At 37.2% G+C, this 27,469-nt stretch overlaps 2 protein-coding genes across 2 annotated transcripts; both read left to right on the forward strand.

The window, feature by feature from the left end:
* Positions 1-35: 35 nt before the first annotated feature.
* Positions 36-16,645, forward strand: LOC146484923 (uncharacterized). Its single transcript, XM_085104393.1, has 13 exons — positions 36-368; positions 2,102-2,131; positions 3,677-3,961; positions 4,279-4,329; positions 7,981-8,203; positions 8,333-8,537; positions 9,343-9,429; positions 9,773-9,898; positions 10,721-10,850; positions 11,759-11,832; positions 13,335-13,447; positions 14,621-14,791; positions 16,259-16,645. The coding sequence occupies exons 1-13, from the start codon at positions 110-112 to the stop codon at positions 16,332-16,334; spliced, it is 1,830 nt and encodes a 609-aa protein (XP_084960519.1). The 5' UTR covers positions 36-109; the 3' UTR covers positions 16,335-16,645.
* A 5,047-nt stretch (positions 16,646-21,692) lies between these two features.
* Positions 21,693-26,706, forward strand: LOC146484924 (lipopolysaccharide-induced tumor necrosis factor-alpha factor homolog). Its single transcript, XM_085104394.1, has 2 exons — positions 21,693-22,080; positions 25,393-26,706. The coding sequence occupies exons 1-2, from the start codon at positions 21,758-21,760 to the stop codon at positions 25,499-25,501; spliced, it is 432 nt and encodes a 143-aa protein (XP_084960520.1). The 5' UTR covers positions 21,693-21,757; the 3' UTR covers positions 25,502-26,706.
* The last annotated feature ends 763 nt before the right edge of the window (positions 26,707-27,469 follow it).

The raw sequence follows: 27,469 nt of genomic DNA on the forward strand, positions 1-27,469 counted from the left end.
GGAAGTGTCTTCTCAAAATCCCATGAGGCTTCACTGGACCTTTCTGTGAGAAGGAGAAGTTGTGGGAGCGAACTTTCATTGAGAAAGAATGTATCGAATTTAAACGAATATGGCGACAATGAATAGCTATAGATCACTTTTGTTGGAGCTTTCCAACAGTTTGACTATTTCAGACCTCCAGGAGCTGAAATTCCTCTGCGGGGATGTGATTCCAGCGGGATCAGCCGAGCGAATTACGAAAGGATTCGAACTTTTTGGTGCTCTTGAACAGCGGAATATGTTGTCAGAAGAAAACAGGGATTTCTTGGCGTCTAAACTGATCGCTATCAAAAGAATTGACTTAAGGAATAAACTGCTGGGGATACAAGGTAAGAATTTGCTGAAACAAGTGAACATCTTTCTTTCTAAATCGAGGCCAAGACTGCCAAGATGCTTCCAGGTAATCTGTAGTAAGACTTACTTTATTTTGGTGCAAAAGGGTCGTTAATTTGCTTCGTGCCCCTGCTTTGGATTTCATAAATGTTTTGAGAGACGATAACTCTCGTGAGTGAGCTCTTGAGTAGTGGGCCTGAACACACACAATTGTAATTTAATTAAATTTTGTAGTTTTTAATAACGTTAACTACACTGAGGCATGACACCTTTAAATGTTGACAGCTCCCAAAGGGGATACCTGAGTCACAGCCCAAATGTCAGTTAAGTACGTATACCCCCCCCCCCCTCCCGTCAACTGGGGATGGTTTTGCCCTCCTTTTTGTGTTGTGTCGCACCCAAAGTTTGAAAAATTCAACATCAGACCATATCGCATTCAACTGGGGTTTGTCTTGATAGTCCTTGATGCTTGAGTAAAGGTAAGTATTTTTAAAATTTCTGGTTCACCAAGTGACTGAAATAAACTGTAATGAAGTCATTTGACTCTTTTTTTAAACCTCAAAGGAAGGAAGTAAAGTTGAATTGAAGAGATTTGGCTTTGTCAGTTGACTGAAGTAACTTGTTTGGGCACAACGTAACTCACTTTACTATTCAACGCATTGTAATGCTGCCCAAATATGGTCAAGGTGCGCTCAGTATTCATTGTCCTTACACAACAGATATCCTGTCCACAATATAATTATGTAATTTCCTGTGTTGGGGAAGAAAATGGTAAAATAAAGATCAACTCCATCTCTTCTACAATAAAACTGTGCTTTGTTATCATTTATTTGAATAATAAATCAATGATCCTTCTCAATCTTGCAGAATAAGATTCCCTGATTTTAGCCAACTCAGCCTATGGCCTCATCATCTAAGTACCAGGCGATATTCCACGCCCTTTCAAGGGATAATTGTCAAATGAATGAAGAGCAATTATACCTTCTATATGAAATCACTTGGTACTCTTTTCACATACCTACAGTAGAAACACTTTTACTTTCTTTTTTTCCGTTTGGTCTGTTGCAGATATTTTGAAAGGCCCCCTTAAATACCTAAATGTCAGTTTTCCTACCCATTTCTATAATTCAGCTCGTGAAATCCTTATCCTTTAATATACCTCCAGCCTGTAAAAGGTACCCATTTCAGGCGGAGCCTCCCAATACAGTCCATTATAGGGAGTACCACCCTACCTCCCTCCCCATGGAGTAGTGGGGACAGAAATATCTATATAACATTTTTACCAAACCAGAACAAAGCATGACTGAATTTTGTTTGCCAAATTAGTGTCAGTTACAATTAATGTATTGTGTAGTTGAAGAAAATATCCATACTCCTCCCACGGAAGGTTTTTTGTTTTGCACCCCCACCCCACTAGGAAATTCCAGTTTAGCTTCATACTTTGCTTCTAAAATTTTGACTTTTATGACCCCCTCCCCCTAAGAACTTCTGATGACCTTCCATGGGGTGGGTATTGATTTTTTCTGGAACTGTACATTTCAACACCATTTCAAAATGGCATGATGATGCCGTTTAACCCTTTGATAATATAACTTTTGTTGATGTACATTTAATGTTAAACCATAATAATTTAAGACTTCTTGACTGTGATTCATGAGAAGGTAGTAGGAGTCATTGCTATCTAACATGGCTGTACATCCTTAAAAAATCATATTTTTTTGTTTTGCAGGGGATCAGGGTGTTGTTGGCCAAACCCAAGGTATAATTATTCATATTAAAATTAGTTATACTTTGCTTGCCTTTCTCCTTACATATCTTAGTTTGTGGTCTTTGTAATATTTTCCAAAAGCTCAACTACTCCATTCAGTGGATGTCTTTGTTCATAACGACATGACCCACCAATTTCCATTCCAATCCATCAATGATATTTATAATGAGATTCCTTATCCTGTGTTTGTTTGCTGACTATCTTGTCTGAAATCTTGTCTTCAAGACTTTCTTCTCTATTTCTCTTTCATCGTTTCCTTTTTCTTAAAGGTGCAGTGTCACCTTTTTGTGATGCTACTTTGAATGGCCAAAAAACATACTTGTATCAACAGAATCATTAAAAGCATAGTCCAGTTTTGTTAACAGTACTTAACCCTATTACTACACACAAACTAGTGTTGATTATGTTTGGCCCTGGATGGCCAGGATTGAAATGGATTACAACTTGAAAAAATTGGCCAATTTTTTCAAGTTCCTCCAGTGCAGTTTGGAGAAATAAAAAATGATTATTTATAGTTTGTTCTCCTTTGAGGAGAAATCACTTAATATTTTATTCCCGGTGCTCTAAGAACAATTTGATGTTAGCAGAAAAGTACCTTGTCAAATATTTGTCCAGTTTTGACCAAAACACAGAGAAATCTCCATGGCGGTGCCCTTTTATAGATTTTCTTATTCTAGATGCCTGAAAAGATGCCATGAATTTCCTGGATACAAAATCTCCTAGTTGATATATCTTCCAAAAACAATAACAATACATTGTTTCTTTAATAAATTGTGTTCCTTTGTTTAAATTAACCAACTTTAAAAGTCCTATTTAAGTTCCTAAACTAATTTAAATAAGCCTTCTGGTGAAAAAATAGAATGGATAAGTGATTACTGCATGAAAGCAATTATGTGTAAACTTTAGCTGGAGGCAATTTGGAGCAACTTTTATTTTTTAATAGCTCATTCCAGAAAATATCCAAACCTCCCCCCTGGAAGGGATTTTCTCCTACCCCCCACCCCTCTGGGAATTCCAATTTACGGTAGGTTCATACTCGCCTTTAAGTTTTTAGCCTTTGATGACCCCCCACCCCCTGGAATTTCTAACCCTTCTGAGGGGTGGGGCGAGGAAATATTTATGATTACAACTGCGCATTGGGATGGTTTTTGACCAAACCTTTCAATTCATCTATTAATAATAAACAAGGGTGCTAACATTTTGCATTATAGTTTGACGCATTAATAACCACTACCCAAATGTGGTCATGGTGCGCTAAATATCTATTGTCCATATTTGACAGATATCCTATGATATATGTAATTTTGTGTGTTGGGAAGAAAAATGGCAAAATAGAGGTCATCTCCAGCTTTTCTGCAATAAAACTGTGCTTTGTCTTCAATGCATTGAATAAATATATAAAACTACCTGTATCATCCTGCTCAATCTTGTGGAATATCTCCTGATTTTCCCCAACTCGGCCTATGGTCTCGTTGGCTAAGTATCAGGCGATATTCCACACAATGTGTTATGATAATTGCTGTACATATATTTCAGCGACAGTGCCAATACCCGCTGACCTGGACAGCAGTATTATTTCTGACACCCTTATTCATGATCTTGTGGAGGAGCTGAGTACAAGTTGGAAAATGCTTGGCAGACGTCTTGGGATTCCTGAGGCTGCATTAACAAACATTGATGCTGAGCATCGCCGTGTTATTGAAAAGGGCATGGCTGTATTTAGTGAGTGGAAACGACGGAGGGTGAATGATGCGACATTGAGAGTGTTACGGGAGGCTCTTGAGAAGATTGGAAGGAGAGATCTGTCTGAAAGAGTTAGAGGTACACATTTTTTTAATTTAATATATGTTCCTTAAAATCTGTTGTTTATTCTTTAAAGCAAGTACTTTGAAAGAAATCTCTAATTTTCTATGAAAAAGTATGGCTCTCTGATCAAGTAAACAATTATGGATAAAAAGTAAAAAAGTAAGCTTTTTTAGTTGAACCTATGAGTTATGGCAAGTGTCAATTGGTACTTTAATGTTTGCAGAGTGCCACATCACACTTATCAAATCATGTCACGCCAAGCTGTAAAACTTTAAATTACAACAACATGTTGAATAATTATATTGAATTCATTGAGTGCTTTGCTTGTTTAGATTTTGTTCTGAATGAACAGCAACAACAGATGAGTACTGCAATGGAGACAGGTTTGTCTTACACTAACTATTGTAAGAACATGTCCCCGTTTGAGAATGATGTATTCTTCAGAGAGTGACACAGGCATTACTCGGAGAAAGGAAATCCGAGTGCTCCTATCAGGAGTCGAACCTAAGACCTTCTGATTACTAGTTCAGATACTCTACCACTGAGCTACAGGAGACTCGTTGGAGCTAAGGCCATTAAACTAGGTTCATGGGACAAACATCCTGCATACTGCTAGGATTGGAATGTCAATGTGTGGCATATGTGCAATGAAGTAAATGTGATGGAATATTTTTAGCCTGGTGAATGAATGAGAATGATGTATTATTCAGTAATGACACAGGCATACTCGGAAAAAGGAAATCCAAGCGCTCCTATCAGGAGTTGAACCTACAGTAAGACCTTCCAAAAATTATTACTAGTTAGGATGCTCTACTACTGAGCCACAGGAGACTCGTTGGAGCTAAAAGTCCCCTTTTGTTGGAGAGCACTCTAGTTTTATTATCATTTTAAGGTTACCCAATACCTTCAGAGGTGTCTCACGTTTAAGCGATGTAACGCGTCCAGTTTAAACTGTAGATACCTTAACCCCTATATCAAGTTAAAGCTTATAGAGCTGACTATCAAACCATACCAAGAATTTTGAAATAAAATAAATTGTCGAATTTTTCACGACCTCTAATTGCGAGCGTCCGAATCACCTTTTTAAAGCTACAAGTCAAAGTGAATTTTGTTTTTTGCTAATTTAATTTGCTCCTCAGTTTCCGGACCCAAAGCGCTAAAAAAACGTGTCTCCGTTTTGCCATATTCAATCGCACTAAATAGTTATAGAGCATTTTCGTAATAGGATGAAAAAAATGTGGAGTAATCGTACAAAAATCGCTCTAGGAGAAAAAATATTTCGAAAGAAAAAATTCGCAGACACTTTTTTGTTGTTTATATGTTTAACTAGCTACTGTCTAAATTTCAAGGCAAACGAACAAATTCCTTTTGAGTTTTAGCTCTTTGAAGTGGCTCCTCCAAGTGAAAAAAATTAATTGGAGAAAACAGCGCTAAAAATTCAGCAATTCATTTTATTTCAAAATTCTTGGTTAAGTTGGATAGCCAGCTCTATAAGCTTTAATTTGATGTAAGGGTTCAGGTATCTACAGTTTAAACCGGACGCGCTACATCGCTTGGACGCGAGACACCTCTGAAGACACCTCTGAAGGTACCGGGTAACCTTAAGAGTGGAGAGATGGGTCCGGAGTCCTTCCATTTCCTCTTACTCAAACTGATTTTAGTTACTTCCCGGCTCCCAGCCCTATGTCTGTTTTTCTGCCACTTTTTCCCGAAAATGTTCCTGCTTCCCAAATCTTACAAATATTATTTATTCACCTGATGCCTGAATCAACTATCACACATAGAAATCGAGAGCGAATAGTTAATCTAATAATTATTATAATTATTGTTTTAGTATGAATCTACTAGTCGTTCAAAACTTAACAAGACAGGTTCACGTTTTTATTGAATAATGATGTAAATAGGTTACGCCACGCGTAGATAAATCTACTCACTATCTACAACAGAATCGATAGTGAATAGTGTAGCCAATAAGAGAACAGCATTCATGATAGAACGCTTGTAGATTTATACTAATTGTCGTTAGAAATGTTCTCTCCTGGTACTCACCTATTTTCTTCTGAAATGATGTCTCCTTTTCTCTGTTTTACCTGGAAGGTTGATATTCATGTAGCGAGGTGGGCACCTTTTCATTAACTACAAAATAATCTGAAATCTACTGATTCGAAATTTCAAACAACATGATTGTCCAGTTTTCAATTTATTACAGTATTAATATATTATTTTATTACATTGTGAGTAAAGTAATTGAAGGGCTGAAAACATAACTGATCCAAATGACTTTTCAGATCTCTTTTGTCGTTTTGGCTCAGATTCACTGGAGTTTTGCATAGGGCCTGAATTCTTAAAGGAAATGTTGCTCTCACTGGTGCTTTCCTCTTTGTTTTGTGCGATAAAAATAAAAATCTTACCCATTAGCATATTAGGTTTTTGTTGTTAGCAAAGTGCAAAACAGCAGATTAAACACAATTTGGAGCAATGTTTCCTAAATAAATAACAACATTTAAGAATAAAGCACGTTTCAGGACTAATATTGGAAAAACAACCTTCTCAGCTCTAGCAGTTGACCATTGGCAAAAACTACCACAAGATATCAAAGATCTCAGTCTTTCACTTTCCCAAGAAAAGCCTAAAAAACAGTATTTACTATACAGGTATATCAAAGCAAATTTAACGTCTAAGCCAGTCAAAATGTTCTAATTTTTTTTTATTTCAACAGTAAGTGTGTGCACAGTGTGTGTGTCGTGTGTGAGTGTGTGACTGCTGAGTATGTGTATAGATGTCTACATTTAAAATGTAACTAAAAACAAGACTAGTGTTTAACTAGAAAACTATATGGTTTAGTTAATAGGTATTAGGCATTTCCACCTTGGATATTTATATTTAGTTATCTTATTAATACCTATAACACTTTAAATTAACTAATACATATATAATATTAATATATCATGTTTTCACCCTTTGACCCCTGAATTTTTTATTAAGTTTTGCTAAAAATTGACATGGACAGAGAAAATGGCTAATAAAAGCTTAAGTTTTCATCCAAATCATACATAACCATATATTTCTAGAAAGTAGATGAGATGAGCATTTTGAAAATGTAAACATTATGTCGTTAATTATTAACTAGTCTGGTGAGTCATTCAAAATGTCTGCCAAAAAAGAAGAAATATCACATTTGCTGTCATCGGTCCAAGTTTATTACCCTCCATGCAAGCTACTGATGTTCAACTATCAGCATATCACTTGAATACTATATTTAGCTACAACAATCAGCAATCGTTTTCATTCTTGGATCGCACTTCACCTGAAATCAGCTTGTCAAAAAATATAGTCGGACTGATATCGACCTCAAAGGCATGAGTCGGTCCATGGTTGGGGCCTGAAAATTGTGGTTAGTCCGTATTGTATAAAAAATCCAAACTGCTCTGATTCAGGTTTAGAGTCTTCCCTTCATTTCTACAGCATTGTTGCCGAGCTGGTTTCCATCTCGATGTTTGCTCATCACGATTTGCACGTGCATGAGATGTTGCTCTCTTGATGCTTCGACAAAAGATTCACATTTTCGGTCTCTTAGAACTGTGGAAGAATAACCGGCGGTTTCGTACTCGAAACTGTACTCCTACGAAACATTGCTAATGTCAGGTCTTCTCATCACAATTCGATGAATTTCCTTCATGTCTGAGTAGAAGGATGCCATTTTTAAATCATCAGATGACATCTGTAAACAATGCTTTGAAAAAAATTGAAAATTTCCCCCTGAAAACTAGAGAAATCTAGCTAAAATAGACGCCATTTTGAATCACGTTGTATCTTGCAATAGTAGAGGAGGCCTGGAGCCTAGAAAGTGCCTTTGGCCCCCTTTTTTAGAGCAAAATGTACACCATATATGAAAGCGCGCCTATAGGCGTCTTCAAGGGTCAAAGGGTTAAGGAAATGTGAAATAAAGTATTGTACAGTGGCTGCAGTGAATAATTAAAACTTCTGGTATTTGTGATGATTTATAACATAGTTAAATGCAATAAACTTTCCAGGTTCACCAAGGGAAGAAAGACGGCCATTTCCAAATTTAAATGATTTGGAATCAGCCTTACCGTATGTACCACCACCAATGACAAGTAATACACGTGCACAGCGGGAACCTCAAGAACAAGGTGATATGCCATCAATAGTTGCAAGTAACCAGCCTTCTAATCTGCGTCATACCGCTGCCAGTAATCAGCCTCCTTTTCAAGGAACGTCCAATTCTCACCTAAGGTTTGCAAGTCTTGATTTGGAAATCTACTTAGTAGTTGTTGAACCATTGTTATGTCTGGTAATGTCTTTCACAATTAAACTAGTATAAAGACAGACGTAAGTCATAGAAAGTAAATTTGCACTTTGTAGGGAATCTCAGCCTGTACCTGCTTCTGGAACAGAATTTAATGGACAAGATTTCACCGATCATGGTCCTGAACAACCCACCAGAACAGGTATCCAGGTGGAGTCGTCACGTACAAGAATAGAGCTTGGTTTGGATCGAGATGGAAGTTTCTTGGATCCTGAGAAGTATGAGCCTGTGAAACTCTTAGGTTCTGGTGGATTTTCAAAGGTATTGTTACTGATTGAAAATAAATTTTTACAGATAGTCACAGCAAGGATGCACCGTGGGCATAAAACTAAAGTCGTTTAGATTTGGAGGATGTTTTTAAATTCAGGCCACCTTGCATTGTTTTTTTTTTTTTTTTTTTTTTCAGTTTTGTTTTTGTTTTTCAAATAACCAGTTGACCACTCCTCTTTCGAAAAACTGCTTCTTGTTACAAAGGAATGTCTTAAATTTGTACTTGATATAAAAATATTGAGAAACAAAAAAGAAAATTAGTACTGGCTGCTGAAAAAACCGTAAGGGAAGTGTAGAAAGACAAGGCAGCCATACTCAGAAGAAGGAGACTATTAATAATTAAACTGTGATTATTGTAATTAAGGGTCAGGTATACAACATACACACAGACAAAACACACCTGGCCTATAATTATACATGTAGTTGATAAAAGGAAGCCAGAAATTATTAATTCTACTGTTATTATTTTATTTATTTATTTATTTATTTATTTATTTATTTATTTATTTATTCACCACGACATACAAACATAGAAAGTTACAATGAATAATAGACTAGGATTACAAGTACATAAGTTTAGAGTAAATAATAGTAAAAGAAGTAAGAAGTGGCGAGGAGACCTCAAGAAACCCCCGGGCTTATACTGAGAGGTCTCCTCGGAGATATGTTGGGACTTTAATACATGTACAGACTTAAGTAAAAAACAATTTCAACCCTTTCTTAAATTTTTAAAAGAGGTGAAAAAAGGTGAAATAGGTGATTACAAAAATTACAGTTAACTTTATTTATTCCACAGGTTTATCTTGTAGTTAAAAAGGCTACAGGCGACAGGATGGCGTGTAAAATGTGTGATCTCGGGGTGAATCATCGTGAGACTCAAAAGGTAATATCTGAATTATCACATGATGAATCAATCACATGAACTTATCTGTTCAATAAAAATAATAATGATTATAACAATAATCAGGACCAGTGGCAATACCAAGGTCAAGAGCCAAAAGACGTGAACTCTTTTATGGCGTATGGCGTGGGCAGCAAGGCTGTATTAATATGTAAAATTAAAATACATTTATTTTTTATTTTTAAGATGGATGAGTAAAGCTTACTATTATTATTATTATTATTATTATTATAATAAGACCAGTAATATTATTTAACATATAGTCCTGCTCAACCAACGATAATTATTATTGTTTTGTTATTGTTGTTTTTTCTTTTGTAATCAGCAAGTAAAGGCAGTGTCAGCTGAAGTGAGGGCACTTTCTGTTGTTAAGCACAGATACATTGTGGAGTTCTATCACGCGGAGGAAATTCGCCACACTCTGATGCTGTTCCTGGAATACATGGAAGGGGTAAGACATCTCATTGTGCAAACTATGTTAATTGTGAAAGAAATGTGATGATATACCACTCATTGACATTCAAATCCTAGCAGTGTGCAGGATGTTTGTCCCGTGAACCTAGTTTAATGGCCTCAGCTCCCACAAGTCTCCTATAGCTCAGTGGTACAGCATCCGAACCAGTGATCGGAAGGTCTTGGGTTCAACTCGTGTTAGGGGAACTCAAATTGTCTTTTCTCTATGTCCATGTTAAATAACGTAAAATTCCGAAATTAAGCCCTGGGGCTTATACTTTTCAAAGGACCTATTTGAGGGGCTTATTATCTAGGAGCGAAATTTGCATTTCAAAATTGGCTGGGCTTATAATTGGAGGGAAACTTGTGCCAAAATTTTTGAATGTGCAACTGGCTAGAAATTCGTATCAAATTAATCGCACTGAAAATGCCGAGTTCAAACACAACAGCAATAAACTTTATTAGAACGGAAATACAGTAAAAACAGTAACGTAGTTCAGGCTCAAAGTTCATGATAACTATGAAAGCTCATCTTCAACACTTGTTGACCACATAACTTTAGTGCACAGAATCATCCTTTTATGACTAAAAAAAGGCTTCCTGATAATGGTGATTATGTGTAGTTTGCTTTGGTTTGTATAACTATTGAGGATAATTTCCAAATACAAGCCCCCGGGGGCTTATATTTGAAGGGGCTTCTTAGAGGCGGCATTTTTGCGTTTCAGATTTGGGGGGCTTCTATATGGAGGGGCTTATTTTCGGAATTTTATGGTATCTCTATCAATGTGTTAATTTATCTTTAATTTTTTGTCGTTTCAAGGGCTCTGTGGAGGACTTACTCAGACTCAAAGGTCCTATGCAAGAGTCTTTGGTGAAAAAATTCACATGGCAACTTCTCACTGCAGTTGACTTCCTTCATGACAATGGAATAATACACAAGGATATAAAAGGTTAGATTTAGCTTGAAATGATGAGAAACCTTTGCAGTTAAATTGCACAACTTAAGCAGCTGCGAACAGGATCTGGTTGAAGCCTGTTTTTTTTTTTTTTTTTCTTTTCAGGCTTTCTTTTTGCAGCCATCTAAGTTGTATTCATAACTACAATGGTCCTTCATTTATTAATTATTTTATCTGCATTATAATTTAAAATATATGAATTTCATATATCTCACTTCCAATGTTGAATTTTCATTGTAAGAGGAAGGATTTAACAACCGTAGTTATTCGATTATCTGCCCACCTTCGAATAGGCTCCCACCCTGAAAGGCCAAAAACTTAATAAGTGCCCACCCCCAACCCCTCCCAACAAAAAACATTCCTGTACTAGCCCAGTGTGAAGTAAGAGGAGCATCAGTTGTGTTCCCAAATTGGTTTTAGATATGGTATTCAGTGAATGTTTATATTGTTGGCTTGTTCATGTCAGTTTTTGTACCTTTGTTTTGTCTTGTTGAACCGAAATAAATAATTATGTTTCCCTTGTTTTGTTATTCTCACAAAATGTGCTCGCTTGCTGAAAATGTTGGGAAAATAATATGTGCCCACCCTTGTCGGCCCAAAATTAAATAAGTGCCCAGGGCGGTTGCTCAAATAAAAGAGGTATCTCAGCTTCTTTTCTTTATGGGGGGAAGGGTGGGGGGGAGTTAATTGAGAATTAATTATTGATAAGAAATTTTGTGGTAATTCAGTCGTCCTGGATGAGATACTGCATGAAGTTCATGGAGCTCCAAGCTATTTGATTATGCTCCCAAGCAGATGGTTTTTTTTATACATGTTTAATTTCTCCCAAACTGTCCATTTGACAATGTGGTGATATGTTAAGGAGATATTAGATGTTTGATACTCTTTGCTGGCCATTTCAGGTGGCAATATTCTGCTGGACAAGAATCAGAAAAATATCAAACTTGCCGACTTTGGAATCTGTACAGTAATGAATGTAAGGGCATATTCTTAGTTTTAGCTCCTTATCTCAAAGATGAAGAAAGCCAAAGCATGTTGAATGAAAAGATTAAACTACATATTAAGTGCTTATCATTTTCGGTAATAAGCTCAATATTCCAATGACCAAGTATTTTAGAGGAAATAAACAAACCAACAGGATAAACAAACAAGTGTAAAAGGTCCTAAAGAATTCTCAAGTGTGAAATTATGGGATTTACAGTGTGACTACTATAACCGGGGTCACTTAAAACTGGCCGATCAGATCACAGTATGATACAAACAGTGCATAATTCCAGAATTTTGGCTTTTAACTGTTGTTTTCCGTCTACTCTTGATTGGTTCAATTGGCTTTGGTTGAAATTTATTGTTTGACTGTCCTGCAATCTGATTGGCCAGTTTTGTTTAAGTGACCCTGGTAACAGTAGTTGCACTGGAATGAGATATTTGAAAAGAGCATGAAAAAAAATATCCGTTTGCCAAAACTCGCTATCTAATTATTGCCATTTGGGTAAGATATTAGTACTTTTATACTTCATTTACTCAGTAGAAACCCATGTAATTTTGCCTGTCCTGTGATAAACCAGTTGAAATTAAGGCAAATTAAAAGGAGGGGTTTGTATGGATTCATCAGTGCATGGAATTATCAATATCTCATCCACAAATTGCACAAAGGTACTGATACTAGTGGGTATTTGGTTTTGCGGCATCATCACTGCCATTGGCAAACGTTTTTTTCAGTTGCTTGACAACTTTTTGAAACTTTCAACTGGTCAAGCAAAATGGAAACATTGTGAGAGGCAGAGTTGTCGAGTTGCATGTTCGCTTGTAACTAAGCAAGGACCGGCTGATGTTGATGTATCAAATATTCAATTTTACCAATACTGGGGTTTCGCTGATACTCACAAGAAACATGGACTGTCTTGAAACCTTTTATCTACTCACATGACCTCAAGAAATGTAGAGGATATTTCATTTTTTTCTTATGTTGGAATAAATCCTGGATTGAATGTAACCTCAGAAAGGTGTCAAAAAGATATCAACCTCCCAGCATAAGGCAAGAGTGCAAATAAAGATTGTTGTTGTTGTTGTTGTTGTTGTTGTTGTTGTTGTTGTTGTTGTTACAGTGCAACGAACTCAACCGGGGCCACCCAACATTGATCAGCCAATCATAGGTCACGTTCAAAACAAAGGAGTCTGGCTTTGGTAGTTTGTAATCGAATCAAAAACGAGAACAATTTTTTAAATTTCAAAGTATCGGTTGTTTTCGTTGGCCCCGGTTGACTTTGTCGCACTGTAATAAAGAACTTTTAAAGTTCTTTATAACTGATAGTTTGGTACATTTTTGATCAAGTGGCAACTGTGTGCCGAAAGGCGTTGTAACCAAAGTTAAAAGTTGAACCACAGTATAAGCAACAGCCTGTATACCACTTAGACTTGCAATCTTTTCAAGCATACAAGACGTTCAATTCTCACGTGATTATGCTTTGAATTCAACAGCAACTGAAAACAGCCACTGGAGGATTGGTGACAAAAAATAATATCGCTTCTTTCCACTGGACAAGTCCGGAACTGCTTGCTGCTAAACCGTATAAAAGAAACACGGATATATGGTAACATATAGAATATTATTTTTTACGTCCATAGTGCTAGAGCGGTTTTTAATTGAGTGTCGAAAGTAATTGCGTTTTTGCATTGGTTTTACATTACTACGCCCTGTGATTGGTTGATAAAATTCGCGCCACTTTCTCAACCAATAAGATGTAAAACCAAAACCAATCGTGCCTTGCTCGCACGTGTTTTCCTGCTCTTGGTGCTGGTAACATGTGTATTTGCTTTGAATTCTGATTGGTTCGTTGCGCTGTTTGCACCTGTTGTGATTGGTCAGGGTAATTACTGTACTTTGGTTTTGGTTTTACAACACTCGATTGAAAACCGCTCTATCGTCAAAGATGCTAAGATTGAAGGGCTAAGGGCATAGCCGTCTTATGTCGAATTTTAGGTCAATTTTTTGTTTCGCTCAAAAGTACCTGGATTTTTGCGTGTGGCCTTCAATTTAATAAAAAAAAACATAGCTCTGTGCTTTTTTCGCTCCAATGCATCTGTTTTCCCACTTTTTTCTTTGTTTTTCTTTTGCTAATTTGATATTTTGGCCTTGTTTTTCTTTAAAACTAAGCGTAAACCAGCAGAAAAAACAAAACAAAAACAAAAAATGTTCTCTGGCTCAATTGAAGGCCACATACAAAACTTCAGACACTTTTGTTCTTTGATAACTGATAGCTTTTAAAAGAGAGGGTTGGTAATACTATTGAGTTGTCTGCATTATAAATAGAGCCATGTAATACAGTAGAACCCGGATTAAGCGGTCATCCTCAAGGAATGGCAAAGTAGCTCAAAGTGACCGTTCAATTCAGGTTGTACAGAATACACGCCAAACACACGCCATTTTATTGCGAAGGACGGCAAAGAAATGTACCAAAACCCATAACGCATGTGCAGAGCGATTGTTTTGCTCATTAAACCTATTGTTTAGTGGAGTTATCCTTGCCGCCGTCGCCGTCGTCGTTGCCTTAAGTTCCCTAAAAAATAAAAGGTTGGCCACGACCGCTGAATAGAGGTGACCATTTAAGAGGTCCAAATTACAGTTATTTTTGGAACTTTGATAACTGGCCGCTTAATAGAGGGTGATCGCTTGTTACGGTGCCGCTTTGTACAGGTTCGACTGTAGACTGTTGAATGCTCTGTTTCGGAAGCCAGTTGTACTTACAATTATTTTTTGTTGTCAGGAGCGTTGGTTGTACAGTTGTAGAAATGCTGACAACCAAGCCGCCGTTACTTCAGGACAGCTACAAGCACTTGGATATGACTCAAAGGATGTATAAGATTGTACACCTCGAAGTTGAACCACCAACTGAATGCTCTTCTTTGGCTTTTGGATTTCTAAAACGATGCTTGTGGTGAGTTAAAAGTGGCTCTGTCACGGCGATTTCGCTGTATGTTTGTCAAAACTACTGACATTTGACGAAAGACCTTTTTGCTCTTAGAACACCGAGGAGAACATATTAAGGGATTTCTCCAAGGAAGAACTACAGTAATTATAATCCGTTTTTAGCGACTTCTCTAAAATACACAAGAAGAACTTGAAAAAATTGGTCGCAATCCATTTACATCCTAGCCATCCTCAGTGAAGATAATTAATTCTAATTTCTGTGCACTAGTAGGGTTTTTGTTGACAACACTGAACCATTATTTTAACAGATCCACTGATTCAAATATGTTTTTTGGCCATTCAAAGTGACACTATAATAGGTGAAACTGGCCCTTTAAGTTTTGCGATAATCATTTTTAGCCAATCACAGCATGTAGGAAACATTACAATTAACCAGAAAGAACTCAGAATACGCATTGTTGCAATTAGTCTTTCTTCATAATTCTGGCTCGTGGTGAGCGAGCGAAAAGTAAGATCCAGTGCTTCATGACCAATATCTACAATACTGGGAAAAATCACCTTAATGGTTCGCACTGCCACATTGGCCACACTAGCCCTGTCATAGTGACAATGATATTTCTCTTGCCACACACTTGTGATCTCCCTTGCCACTTCCTCTCCTTTTAAAGATTTTTGACAAGCCAGAGAAATTGTACAAGGCGCTGTTGGACTTCCTCATCTCTGTTCCGAAATTTGACAATAATAACTAATGCTTCTCCTAGCCTTATGGTCCCAGTTCCTTCAGAATGTGTTTGGTTTCTTCCTGACGAACCAAAATAATAATCATCATCATCATCATCATCATCATCATCATCATCATCATCATCATCATCATCATCATCATCATCATCATCATCATCATTTCTTAAGCGCAAATTCAACTGAAGTTTTCAAATGCCCTTTACAAATGGTATTAGTTAAACAATATAAATAGTGTTAAAAAGTAAATTGTAAAGGCATAAAAATTAGATCATAAACATCATGCTTACTAATTCTGTTAAAAATTAAAAATCGTATAAAAGTTATTCTAAAGGACTAATCGAGATATGCTCTTTTAAAAAGGAGAGTCTTAAGTTTCCGTTTAAAAATAATAAACTACGGTGGATTCGCCATGACGAAGGGCTAACGCTCGGATCGTCAGTACTCGAATCTCTTTACGGTGGCCAAGTTATCTTTAGTTATCAACTCTGTTGAGAAACCAAACATTCGTTTCTACTCCACACCGAAACACCATCGCAGTTTCTGTAGAAACTAACCCCCTTATCCACATTATTTTGATCTGTCAGTTTATTGGGTGACTCTTCTAAGATACACCTGAAACAACTGATTTATGTTTTTAACGGACACTCAATTGAAACTCGCTCTAAGGTGCAAGGGAGAGTAGCCATGGTGTAAGACGGGAACCAACCCTTGTTTTCATGTTTTTGTCCTTTAGCAAAAGCGACGTTCGCCCATCAGCTTCTAAGCTATTGGAGTCAGACGCGTTTTTGAAGGATCCTTTGGGACAGTAAGCAATAAACCTACCGTGTGTGGTCACCTGAAGTACAGATGGTAAAAAGAAAAGATTTTCTGGTTAACTGAACAGAACGCTCTAACAGAAGCAATGCTAACCTTAGGATGGAGTAAAGCAGCCTCTAAGAATTTTCGGCCCGTTTTACGACGTATCCGATTTCAGTGGCTGTTTTGAAAGGTGAAAAGGTGGTTCGAGCTGGCCAAGGATGAATGGTTAATCAAAGCTATTGTTTCTCCCCGCGGTTTACTCACGTCCATAAACCGAAAATAGTGCAAAGCTTCCAGTCTTAAAGTAGAGTTTTATTGTGAATTATAGTGATCGAATGTGCGTTGAAGATTTTACATAAGCAAAGTTAGGATCTATTCTAAAAGTAATAGAGTTATTGATGACCCTCACTAATTAGACTGCCAGCTTTCCCTTTCAGAATACAAATGATGGATGAGTGAATAATTCTGTAGTGTATGTTAAAGTGCCAAAGTGAATCCATGAATTTCCCACTGAGCGTTTGAGCCCTAGTAAGGAAATTGGAGAGCACACGAGGCAAAGAAAAAATCTTCGACCTCGGCGCTGTGTATTCGAGGAATCAGCTGGAAATTCAAGGGTTCACTTTAGCACTCTACCATACACTGCAGAGTCTGATCCATCATTTGTGTCGTTATTGCTAGCGGTACAGCATCCATTTCTACTTTTCTGAATAGTCGAGTGAGGCTGCTAAAAGAGAAACGTGAGGACAGCGAGACAGAGACGAGCGAAAAACACCATTTACAAAGGGACTACTGACAGTCTACAGTGTGACCATTTTGAAGATTTTAGAGGGCCTTCACCCTAAATATTTGATCTTTCCTGCACACACCACTTATAGATTGCACAGGATCAAAGTTTTGAAAATCGTTTTAAGGAGCTAACCTGCAACTCAGGGTGAGTGATTTAAAGCGGCTGTTTACTTGATTGAAAAACCTCAGTAAGGGGAAGCGAGTACAAACAAATGGTTAGAAGAGGGAGCGACCTGCACCTTGTGCTACGACTTACATGTTTGGTCGAGAGGACAAAAGAACTAGCAACGGAACAATGCTCCCAGCCCTAAAAACAATGCAGCTGCATGTTATCAGGGTTCAGTGAAAATAGAGCTTTTGAAAAATGCATGTGTACTGAACAAGAACTGAAAGTTGAATGATGGGAGGGGGTGGGGGTGGGGGTGGGGGTGGGGAAGCGGCGGAGAAATAAATTCGCTACCCCGACGTTTAACTTCTGGCCTTTGCTGGGAGTACAGTCCTTATGTAATCAGTTGTCAGTTAGCAGGTGAAGCCTTTAAGCCCCAATAGTGATCAGCGTTCAATTTCTCCTTACAGTCTCACTACTTGATCAAACACATATGCCATGAGAAAAAAGAAAATGATCACTTAAGATAAAATGTCTTCATATTTGAAGAAATTATCTGACGTTCTAACATAACAAACGAGTGTCAGTTAGTTTCAGTTTATTGATTGCCTCACACATATACAATACAATATTAAAAAATTTAACATTAACAAGGCAAGGTGGCCGGAGGAAGCCGATAAGGCTTATGTAACGGACTACCTTGGATAATTCTAATGTTAACAAATCCTAGCAGTTTGCAGGATGTTTGTCCCATGAACCTAGTTTAATGGCCTTAGCTCCCACGACTCTTCTGTAGCTCAGTGGTAGAGCATCCGAACTAGTGATCAGAAGGTCTTAGGCTCAACTCCTGATAGGAGCACACTACAAGAAGGAACATGTTTCTATATTAAGAGACAAAACCTAAGTTTAGAAGTGAACACAGCGGAGACCCTGACTCGTTCTCAGTCGTCTTCATACAGCCCGCGGCAAAGGAAAGCGCGCACGGCCGGAAGCGGGGAGAGATGGGTACCGACAAAGAGAGCGCAAGGTGCTGCCCCACCTCACGCACGGCCGGAAGCGGGGAGAGATGGGTACCGACAAAGAGAGCGCAAGGTGCTGCCCCACCCCACGCCTCCCTTTGCCGCGGGCTGAACGAGTCAGGCGGAGACCAATAAGGAGACTATGCGCGTTGATATTGGGGCTTAAAAGGATTAAAATGTGATCAGATTATTAATAGCAAAAGGAAACGTATTTATTATATTATCCTCTCTCTAATTTCCACTTGAAATCGTTGTTATCTTTGTAGGTTACATGTCATCTTTTCCGTCAGTCCAGATACAATTCAGACCCAGTTGTTCAAAGAGTGGATAACTTTATCCAGTGAACAAGTCGCTATGTAGCGCTATGGAAACGTTGAGTGCATTTTATCCGCTATACAACGATTTATCCATTGGATAGAGTTATCCAACCTTTGAAGAACTGGGGCCTGATACAGAATGATACACTCAGCAGACTCAAAGGCAGCTGAGTTATATTTTTGTTGTTCAAGCCTACAAAATGTAATATGAGAAATGTGAAAAGGAAATAAGTAACCATTGAATGTTTGAAATATGAATTCAATCGGCCATGTGAAATATTTCTTAGTTTGAAAAATGTTGCCAAGCAGTGAATAAAAAAATTCAGTCGACTCCTTGTTATGAGAGAGTTCTATGCTTCTGTAAACTCCACCAGTCCTAAACGGTTTGTAGACACAGGACACACCAGAAAATCAAATGCATGCGCACATCCAAACTACCCGTGGAGTGGCAGCAATGGATAAATGTTTGATACATAAGAGAATGATTGGAACCCGGTTAATACGGACACCAAAGGGACACGCAAAAGTGTCCGCCTGTATCAAGCGGGCTCGCGGAAGAACGTTACGGACACGTTTCATCGATACAAAATCTAAAGCACACATTTTAAAAAGTAACAGAAGTAGGTGGAGCTGAGGAAACTGTACACTCATTCAAACAGTCTCGCACCAAATTTATTCTTTCTCGGTTCTTTAAACGTCGCTGACATATAAAATAGTTTGTGAATAGCTCAGGACGTAATAAGTGGGTGTCCGTAACACTGGGTTGCACTTGTGAGCTTTTCGTCGGGGACAAACACAAGTGTCCGTATTAATAAGTGACTGTCCGTAAAGCAGGGTTCCACTCTATAATCAAGTGTGCAGATCAGTCTCATCGGAAATCAGTGACCCAAACCTTGAATAAGTATAGTGTTAGCATTACTGTTTGTAGTCTGAGAATACACGTGTTCCTCGATCGTCGCTCCCGGCATCTTTGAGCTATAAGAGCCGGCTGTATTCGCGGACTTCAATATTTAGGGGCTTCTTTCGATTTAGGCGTTCCTTGGAATACAAATTCGGACAAGAAACCTCAGTTTCGAGCGTACTGTTACCAGCTGCTAGCTTTTTAGAGCCGTTTCGGATCACATTATAACTTGTTGCTCTGGGTTTCTGTACCGGCAAAAAATCGACCCAGTATAATGTGAACATAACCTTAATAAAAACCGGACCTGGCATGGTTGGAGACGAATTACCCGCTTCTGAGCAATAATGCCGCACCTATCATCAGCCATTGCGTTTTTCCTAACCTTAGAATCTAAGGGAAACAAACAGAGCTCAACAAAATGTCAAATCAAACAGAAAAAAAAAAAAAAAAAAACCAGAAAGCAATCGCTAGTGACGATCTATTGAATTTACAATAGAACACTCAATAAACATTCTGAGGACTGTTTGGATCCAAGGTACGTTATTTTATATTTTCCCGCCGAACATTGACTATCGGAGGATATTGGCCTGCAGGACAGACGTTATATTTTTGCGTTTTTCAGTCGAGCGGAGGCAAGCAACAATAGTTGTATCGAACAAAAATGCTTGATTATTGGTGAACAAGTTATAGTTGTTTTTTCGACTTTATAGGTCACCATAACAACTTAATATAATCTGTTAAAAACGTTCCTCCATTTAGCTTTAAGTGTTGAATTGTAATGACCATACCAGGGCGCAACTTTTGTAAAGTTAAAAAAATTGTATCGAGGGGTTCAGTATCACCCTAAATTATCGAAAATTCAAAGCAATTCTGAACCCTTCCTACAGTTTCTTTTTTCAGAATGTGCAAAAAGTTTTATCCAAACATGCTCATTACAATTCCATAATAAAAATGGGGGTCGCCGATCTGGTTTTTGAGTTATACTTTTTTTAATTATTATTATTTTTCATTTTATAAGAACCTTTTTTATAAGAACGTTGAGGCTGTGATTGACTAAAATTTAAGATCATGCTAAGAACATAACCCAGGCTGAGAGTCAGTTAAGAACATTTTTATTACGACCAAATGTTTTTAAAATGAACAGCTGCATTAATATGGATAAAACAATACAGGTAAAAATTCAGTCTATATTGCCCAAATAATAGGTGTCTTAGTCACGTCCGCAGATACTATAACAGATAATTAAGAACATCTTAAGAACTTTTCAGGCTCAAATTGCCATAAGTTATAAGAATGTTTAGCCTCGGCGCCAAAATTAGACTGTCTTATTAAAAATTGAGTGTCTAATTTAAAGCTAACTTTAGGGCTGTTTTGAAATAGGTTAAATGATTGCTATGGTAACCTGTAAAGTCTAGAAACCAACGCTAACTTGTTTTTCAATGTTTAGACATTTGCTTGATAGTTTCTACTCGATTATTGTTGTATCCACTGCATGATAACTCGGCAGCAGATCAAATTATATAAACTGAAAGGAAGTGCTGGAAACCGTTGTGAACCTGTATTTTTTTTTTTTGAAAAATATTGACAAATAACGACAATTTGGGTGCATTTTAGTTCATCGCTCTTTCCACGAAACTCAATTCCACCGCTTGTTTAGAAATTACACTTGCTTCTTTTACAAGTCAGCATTCTACACTCTCGTTTGTGATATATATTCCTATTTTCAAGGCGATGTTAATTTTATTACAGCAGCTGACAGGTCATCGATACGCCACAGTCTGTTTAATAATTCAAAACAATATATGATAATGGTTTTCGTTTTGTTTTCCCTGTCATGAGACTTCATCCAAAGTCGATTTGCATTAACAAAGTACACCATCACTGCTTAACGAATAATTGTTTTCCAAAGTTCTTTCATTAAAAGAAAGGCTTTTGAAGGCAACGTAGAAAGCAATGTTAAGCGTTTCCCTCGCTCCGAGAAGTGTTTAACTTTCCAGTCCTGGATGAAATTCTGAGCACTAACTTTGTAATAAAAGCTACTGAGCTATACTTTCCTGTGTTATCGTCTGTTCCTTTTCAATTCTAATTTTTCAGTTTGAAATTTGAATTTTTATTTCCAGTTTTCAACTTGATCATTATTTTGGGTAATCTGGCACACAGCGGCAGGTGAAATGGCGTTATTATTGTCAACAATCGCTAATGTCATGAATGTCTTTTATGTGCTTAGCAACATTCAACTACGTCATTCAGCACCACTCGATATCACGGAAAAAAACATTCGCATTTAAACAGAAAGAAGTGAAACATGGCTGAAAAACCGCCGCCATATCCCCAACAACAGCCCCCTCCAGGAGTGTATCCTCAAGCGGGCTATAATCCGCAACAGCCTGGATATCCTCCCCAGCAGCCTGGATATCCCCAGCCAGCGCCATACGGAACTCAGCCGGGCTATGCTACAACTTCAACCACCATTATTCAACAGCCAACACAAGTACTGGCAACAATGGGTTTCCATGAGTCTCCAGTGCCTATGACTTGTCCGAATTGTCGAGCGACTATTGTAACGTCGACAGCTTACGTTACCGGTACACTTACATGGCTCGCTTGCCTTGGTTTGTGTGTAATTGGGTAAGCAGCACCTTATCACTAAGCTCCTTCTCAACGCGTTCAGTTATTAGTGCGATTTCCTCATGCGATGGTGTGTTTCAGTAATTTTAGTTCTATCAATCAATCTATCAGTTCGTCTTTACGCTTGTTTGAAGTTGCTTTATTTCCGTAAATAACTGGCTCAAAGTTTTACCCGCTATATATTAACCATAAATAATGATTATTTTCCACGGATTCGGGAAACTGACCAAATATTTGTTGCGTCTTGCCGCGCGGACGAGTGGAATTAAATCTTCACTTTGCGGCGAAATTTGAAAACATATTAGTAACAGAAACAAAACAGGAAACCTGAATTCAGCTTTATTTCTCTTTTAAACATAAGTCCGCTGGTTTATTTTACTCAGTTTCTAATAACACATCAGTACGCGCGGTCTAAAAGCAAGGTTACTTCAGAAGAGCCCGCATGTCTCTAATATACAATGTTGATCAGAAATTCATAGCACAAGATCGGCCATGTGATACGCAACGATTCCGTAAACGATTCCTATTGGCTGTACGAGTAGCTCTAATTGACCTGTCAAGATTCTAGCTGGTGGTTAAGCTTTTATCTACTTCGTAATTTGAACTCGAATAGAAGGTGAAGAGAGTTCAATCATGTCTGTCACCGCTTTCTTAACTTTCGCTATATTTATAACGTGAAACTCTTCAGCTTTCAAAAATGCGTGAAGGACATGGATATTCCGCCTTAGGCTATATTCAAAAATGTAAATCGTTCGATGCGGAAGCGATGTTGATTCAAACTAAAGTAAACTTAGTTTTTCTTTTAACGGAAACTCAGTTTTTTTTTGCTATGATCTTAAACACTTATATTTATATTCTAGGTGCGTGGTAGTTGCACCACGCTGAAAAAAAAATATAGCTTTCATTTGAGTGGCCGCACTTTAGGATTTCATTGATGGACTATAAACAATTAGAGCTACTCGCACAGCCAAAAGTAAACATACTTTGCAGCAGCTTTGCCTTAAATAGTCAAACTTGAAGATTTTATTAGGCAGCTAAAAAGTTCCACAATAGATGGTTTAGTGTAATGAATATTGATAAAAAAGGTTTGACGTTCTCTTCAACACAAGATCTAAATCATTTGAAATCGACCTTCCGGTTTCTGCAATGCGGAGTAAAAATATAGAACGCACTGGTAGGCAATCCAAAACAAACTATCTGCTGGCAAGTTTTCGTAACGACGAAAAACAATTCATTTAAGCTGTGAAGCTAGCACTAAAAACATGCGTTCGGGTTCTGTTTAAGAAATATAACATGATCATCACGAACTGAATTTCATGTATTTCACTTTCAAATAAAAGTTGCTGTTTCGATCTCTGTAATTGCTACGACACCAAGACAAGTAACAGGAAATAAAATTGTCCTTGTCATTTATGGTATATTTAAGTACCCAAAATATTTCCTATGTTCCACATGAGTTAGTTGAAGAATTTTAATCAGACAGAACGCATTTTTATCATGTTAATGATAAGGAATTTTCTGCTTCCCTTGTTTCTTGACGAAGAAGATTTGTTTCCCCTTCGGCCAGTTTTGTTTGATCGGAAATTCATCACTCTCAAAATTATGCTACTCGCTTTTACTTTGTAGTCATGCAGAATATATGTACACCTCCCCGAAACAACTAAACTGAAGCTTTTAAATTGATACCTCCGCCACTAAACAACAAATGAATTTATCAAAAAAAAAAAAAAAAAACGCCCTCAAAGGATAAAAGAGTGAGAAATGAGGTTAAACTTTGCTCAATCAGGTTTTTTTTTTCTTTTAAAAAACGCCTTCGCACAGATACTAGAAAATTGTGATTGTGTGCGCAAATTAAACAAAGGTTTGCCGACAGCGTATTCTCGGGAAATTTGTTAACGATATACAAAACTACCTGATTAAAGGAAATTAATGCTTGTAAGGTATTAAAAATTGATACGAATTGAGGGGAAATTTAGTTTGAAATGAAGGAAATTAAGGCGAACGAGATAGTTAATTAAATAAGGCGAGCGCAGAGGGTTCGTGTTGAAAGGCGGTTGTGTTAGCAGGCTAATTCTACTGTAGTAAGAAAACGTCCCAAATATGGTGAAGGACATGTTGAGGAAGACAATTATGATAGCATGATTTACATGACATTAAATGTCCTGAACGATTTTTTCAAAGATGCTACAGAAATACTGATATACATATAAATCTAGAATCAGGTAAAGGAGGCGGAAATCAACGCTCCATTTCTTTTAAGTTGCGAAACTTAACGCTCAAACTGAATGAACGCGACTTAAGGTTACGAGTCTCATGTTTTGGGACCATTTCAAAATAGGAATACACGGTTGTCATTTTCTTTTGGGACCTATTGTCTTTGGAATGAACAGAATAGCATCTTGTTCATTCTGCTATCATTGAACCGGAACGAAGGTAGCCAGTAAAGAGAATAAATTAAATTTAATCAACTTTAATCAAACTAACTCAAGCGGTTAAAAGACTGCCTCCTGGATTAACGCGTTCTTAGGTGAACGGGCAATTTTTCCAGGAAAGGGGAAGGGGGGGGGGGGAGGGGGGGCGGAGGGCAGGGGCAGTGAATCATTTGCCCAGCAAAATTCTAATAATAACAACTTCATTTATCCACGGAATCCTTCTCACTAAAAAGTGGTCTTCTAAAGAGTCGTGCGCATTAAACATAGTGCTAAAAAGCTAAGGCATTAAAATTAACAAGCACAAGTGAAAAATCCTATGGTAGGTGCTAAAACTAAGTTAGAGAAATTCTAAAATACAATAGCGGAATAGAAATTATTTAACGTTCTATTTAAAGTTCTATTTGAAATTCTTGCATGTTTTCAAATATTTACGAAAGAATCGAAAACAAAGGAGGATCATACGATGCACTAACATAGATCTACATGAGAGGAAAATAATCTTACATTCGAATCCACAATGAAAATATTGAAGAAGTGAATGGCCATCGCAGTCATATACGGAACTTAATCAGCTGTGAAAAGAAAGCCTGAAAAATTCAGGCTTGAACGGGATTCGAACCCATGACCTCTGCGATGCCGGAGCAGTGCTCTACCAACAGAGCTATCAAGCCAATTGTGAATTCGTGATATACCCGCAGAGATGATGAGATGAAAGTGAATATAAAAAAAAATTATACATTTGTTATACACGCAACTATATACTATTTCAAGCTGACTGGGAGATGACCAGCTCCCAGTTGGCTTGATAGCTCAATTGGTAGAGCATTGCAACGGAATACTTTGAGATAATTTAAAAACAAAAATATTTGTTTTCTTTTAGATGTGATGCAGGATGCTGTCTGATTCCATTCTGTGTTGATTCCATGAAAGATGTCATCCATGCCTGTCCATCTTGTGGCACCCAAGTTGGAGTGTTTCGCCGAATGTAAAAAGCCATCGTTCAGTGATACAGCAAAGGGAACCTTTCAAGAATAATTTAGATTTAAAAGCCTCTCTCGCTTAAAAGTCCTGGTCAAACCTTCTCGTATTCGGTCTTGTTAAGCATTCCTGAATAGTTGTGAGTCTGATGCTACGAGCAATTCAGTCATCACGGTTGTTAATGCGGTCTTTTTCTAACTGATTTTAAATCACCATTATTTTAAGCGAGTTTTTATCCAGCCAATGGGTCTTTTGCACTAACTGGTCACATGGTAAAAATCCGCCATACTGGATGGCAAAAACGCGTGGCATCCTCCTCTGGGACATCGAGAACAAAGGAAGTCAAGCTTGACAGGTTGGAATTCCTTTGTGTTTGAATCTACAGCATTCTCTTGTCATCCAGTATGGCAGATTTTGTACCATGTGACAAGAGAGTGTATAAAGCCCATTCGTTCGTATCGTTTAGTTGATCCTTTCTGAGCACTTAAAAAAGCCTTTTTGACCCTCCCTCCCTTTTGGAATGTTTGTAGACAAGCTTGAATGCCTGGACGTATAATTTTTCTAGCTATTGTCAAATGAGATCACATTAAATTAATTAATTAATTAATTAAATTAAGTGCAAAATATAATAAAAAGCATCACTGACGAGTAGGACTCACTAGCAATCGTTCTAATGTCAATTTTTTTTACTCAAAGAACATGAAAATAAAATAAAATAATAATAATAATAATAATAATAATAATAATAATAATAATAATAATAATAATAATAACACCTAAGACTCGAAAGAAAGTCATGCGCAAATTAGCACTGTACATAGATACGCATGAATAGATAGTTTATTTATTGACCAATAACGTACCATTAACATAAAACTGATTTTCTAAGCTTAACAGTAAAAGGAATCATCATCATCACTATTATTATTATTATTATTATTATTATTATTATTATTATGATTATGATTATGATTATGATTATGATTATGATTATGATTGTGATTATGATTATGATTTTGATTATTATTGTTATTATTATTATTATTTTATTATTATTATTATTATTATTATTATTACAGGTTTGGTGAGAGGTTTTATCGAGACAAGGCTTATTATAAGCTGTTAAAATTATTCAGTACTTTTATAAGCATTAAAACCAAGCATTGTAGAGATTGCACTTGTTAGAGAGTAGTTGCAATAAACTTCATAAAAGAAGCATTGTTGAGGGATCTGTTATCAAGTTAGAATAAAGGTATTCACCCATCCATACATCAGCTCTTCGTGGAGTGTAGTGGGCTTTGCGAATAGTTGTAGCCGTGTCATTCGGGACCTTTCAGATTTAACTTCGAGTACGAGATTTAGTACAAGTACGACTTTTCAAATCTACTAAGTTGCGTCGTTTAGATGATTGTCTCTAATATGTTGTTGTCAAGAGAGTAATTTGTAATGAGTCTAATAAATCCACCTCGACTTCTTGTTGTTGTTACACCAATCTCGTTTGTGAGGTCTCCTTATCTGCTGATAAACAACGGGAAGCAGCGAGAATTCGTGGGATTTCAATGATTTGAAATTTGAAAGTCGTACTTGTACTCTGATCTGAAGGAACCTAAAAAATTAAAGGCGGCAAGAATTATCCTTACGGCAGTACAAGAGACGAAAACAAAAAAAGTTTATACTAGTTAATGGAAAATATATGATAGAAATTACACGATATTTCGGTTTGGAAAACAAACCTTTTTGGGAGCTACAAGAATAAAATGGGTAAATATGTTAGGGCTGTCATATATCTGAGTTAATTTTCCAGAAGGTGGCTACAGAAATTAAAGGTTTTGTTAACTTTTCTTAAGATATTCATTTTTTTTAGCGTTTTCCATTGAATTTCACATCCATAAAAAAAAGATTACAAGGGTCATTAGAAGACGTTCGTGAAACAAAAATCTTTTTCTCCGCCCCCCCCCCCCCCCCCCCTCCTGCCTGTA

Source organism: Pavona decussata, unplaced genomic scaffold (assembly GCF_977016875.1).
Source record: "Pavona decussata unplaced genomic scaffold, jaPavDecu1.1 SCAFFOLD_29, whole genome shotgun sequence".
NCBI classification, from domain to species: domain Eukaryota; kingdom Metazoa; phylum Cnidaria; class Anthozoa; order Scleractinia; family Agariciidae; genus Pavona; species Pavona decussata.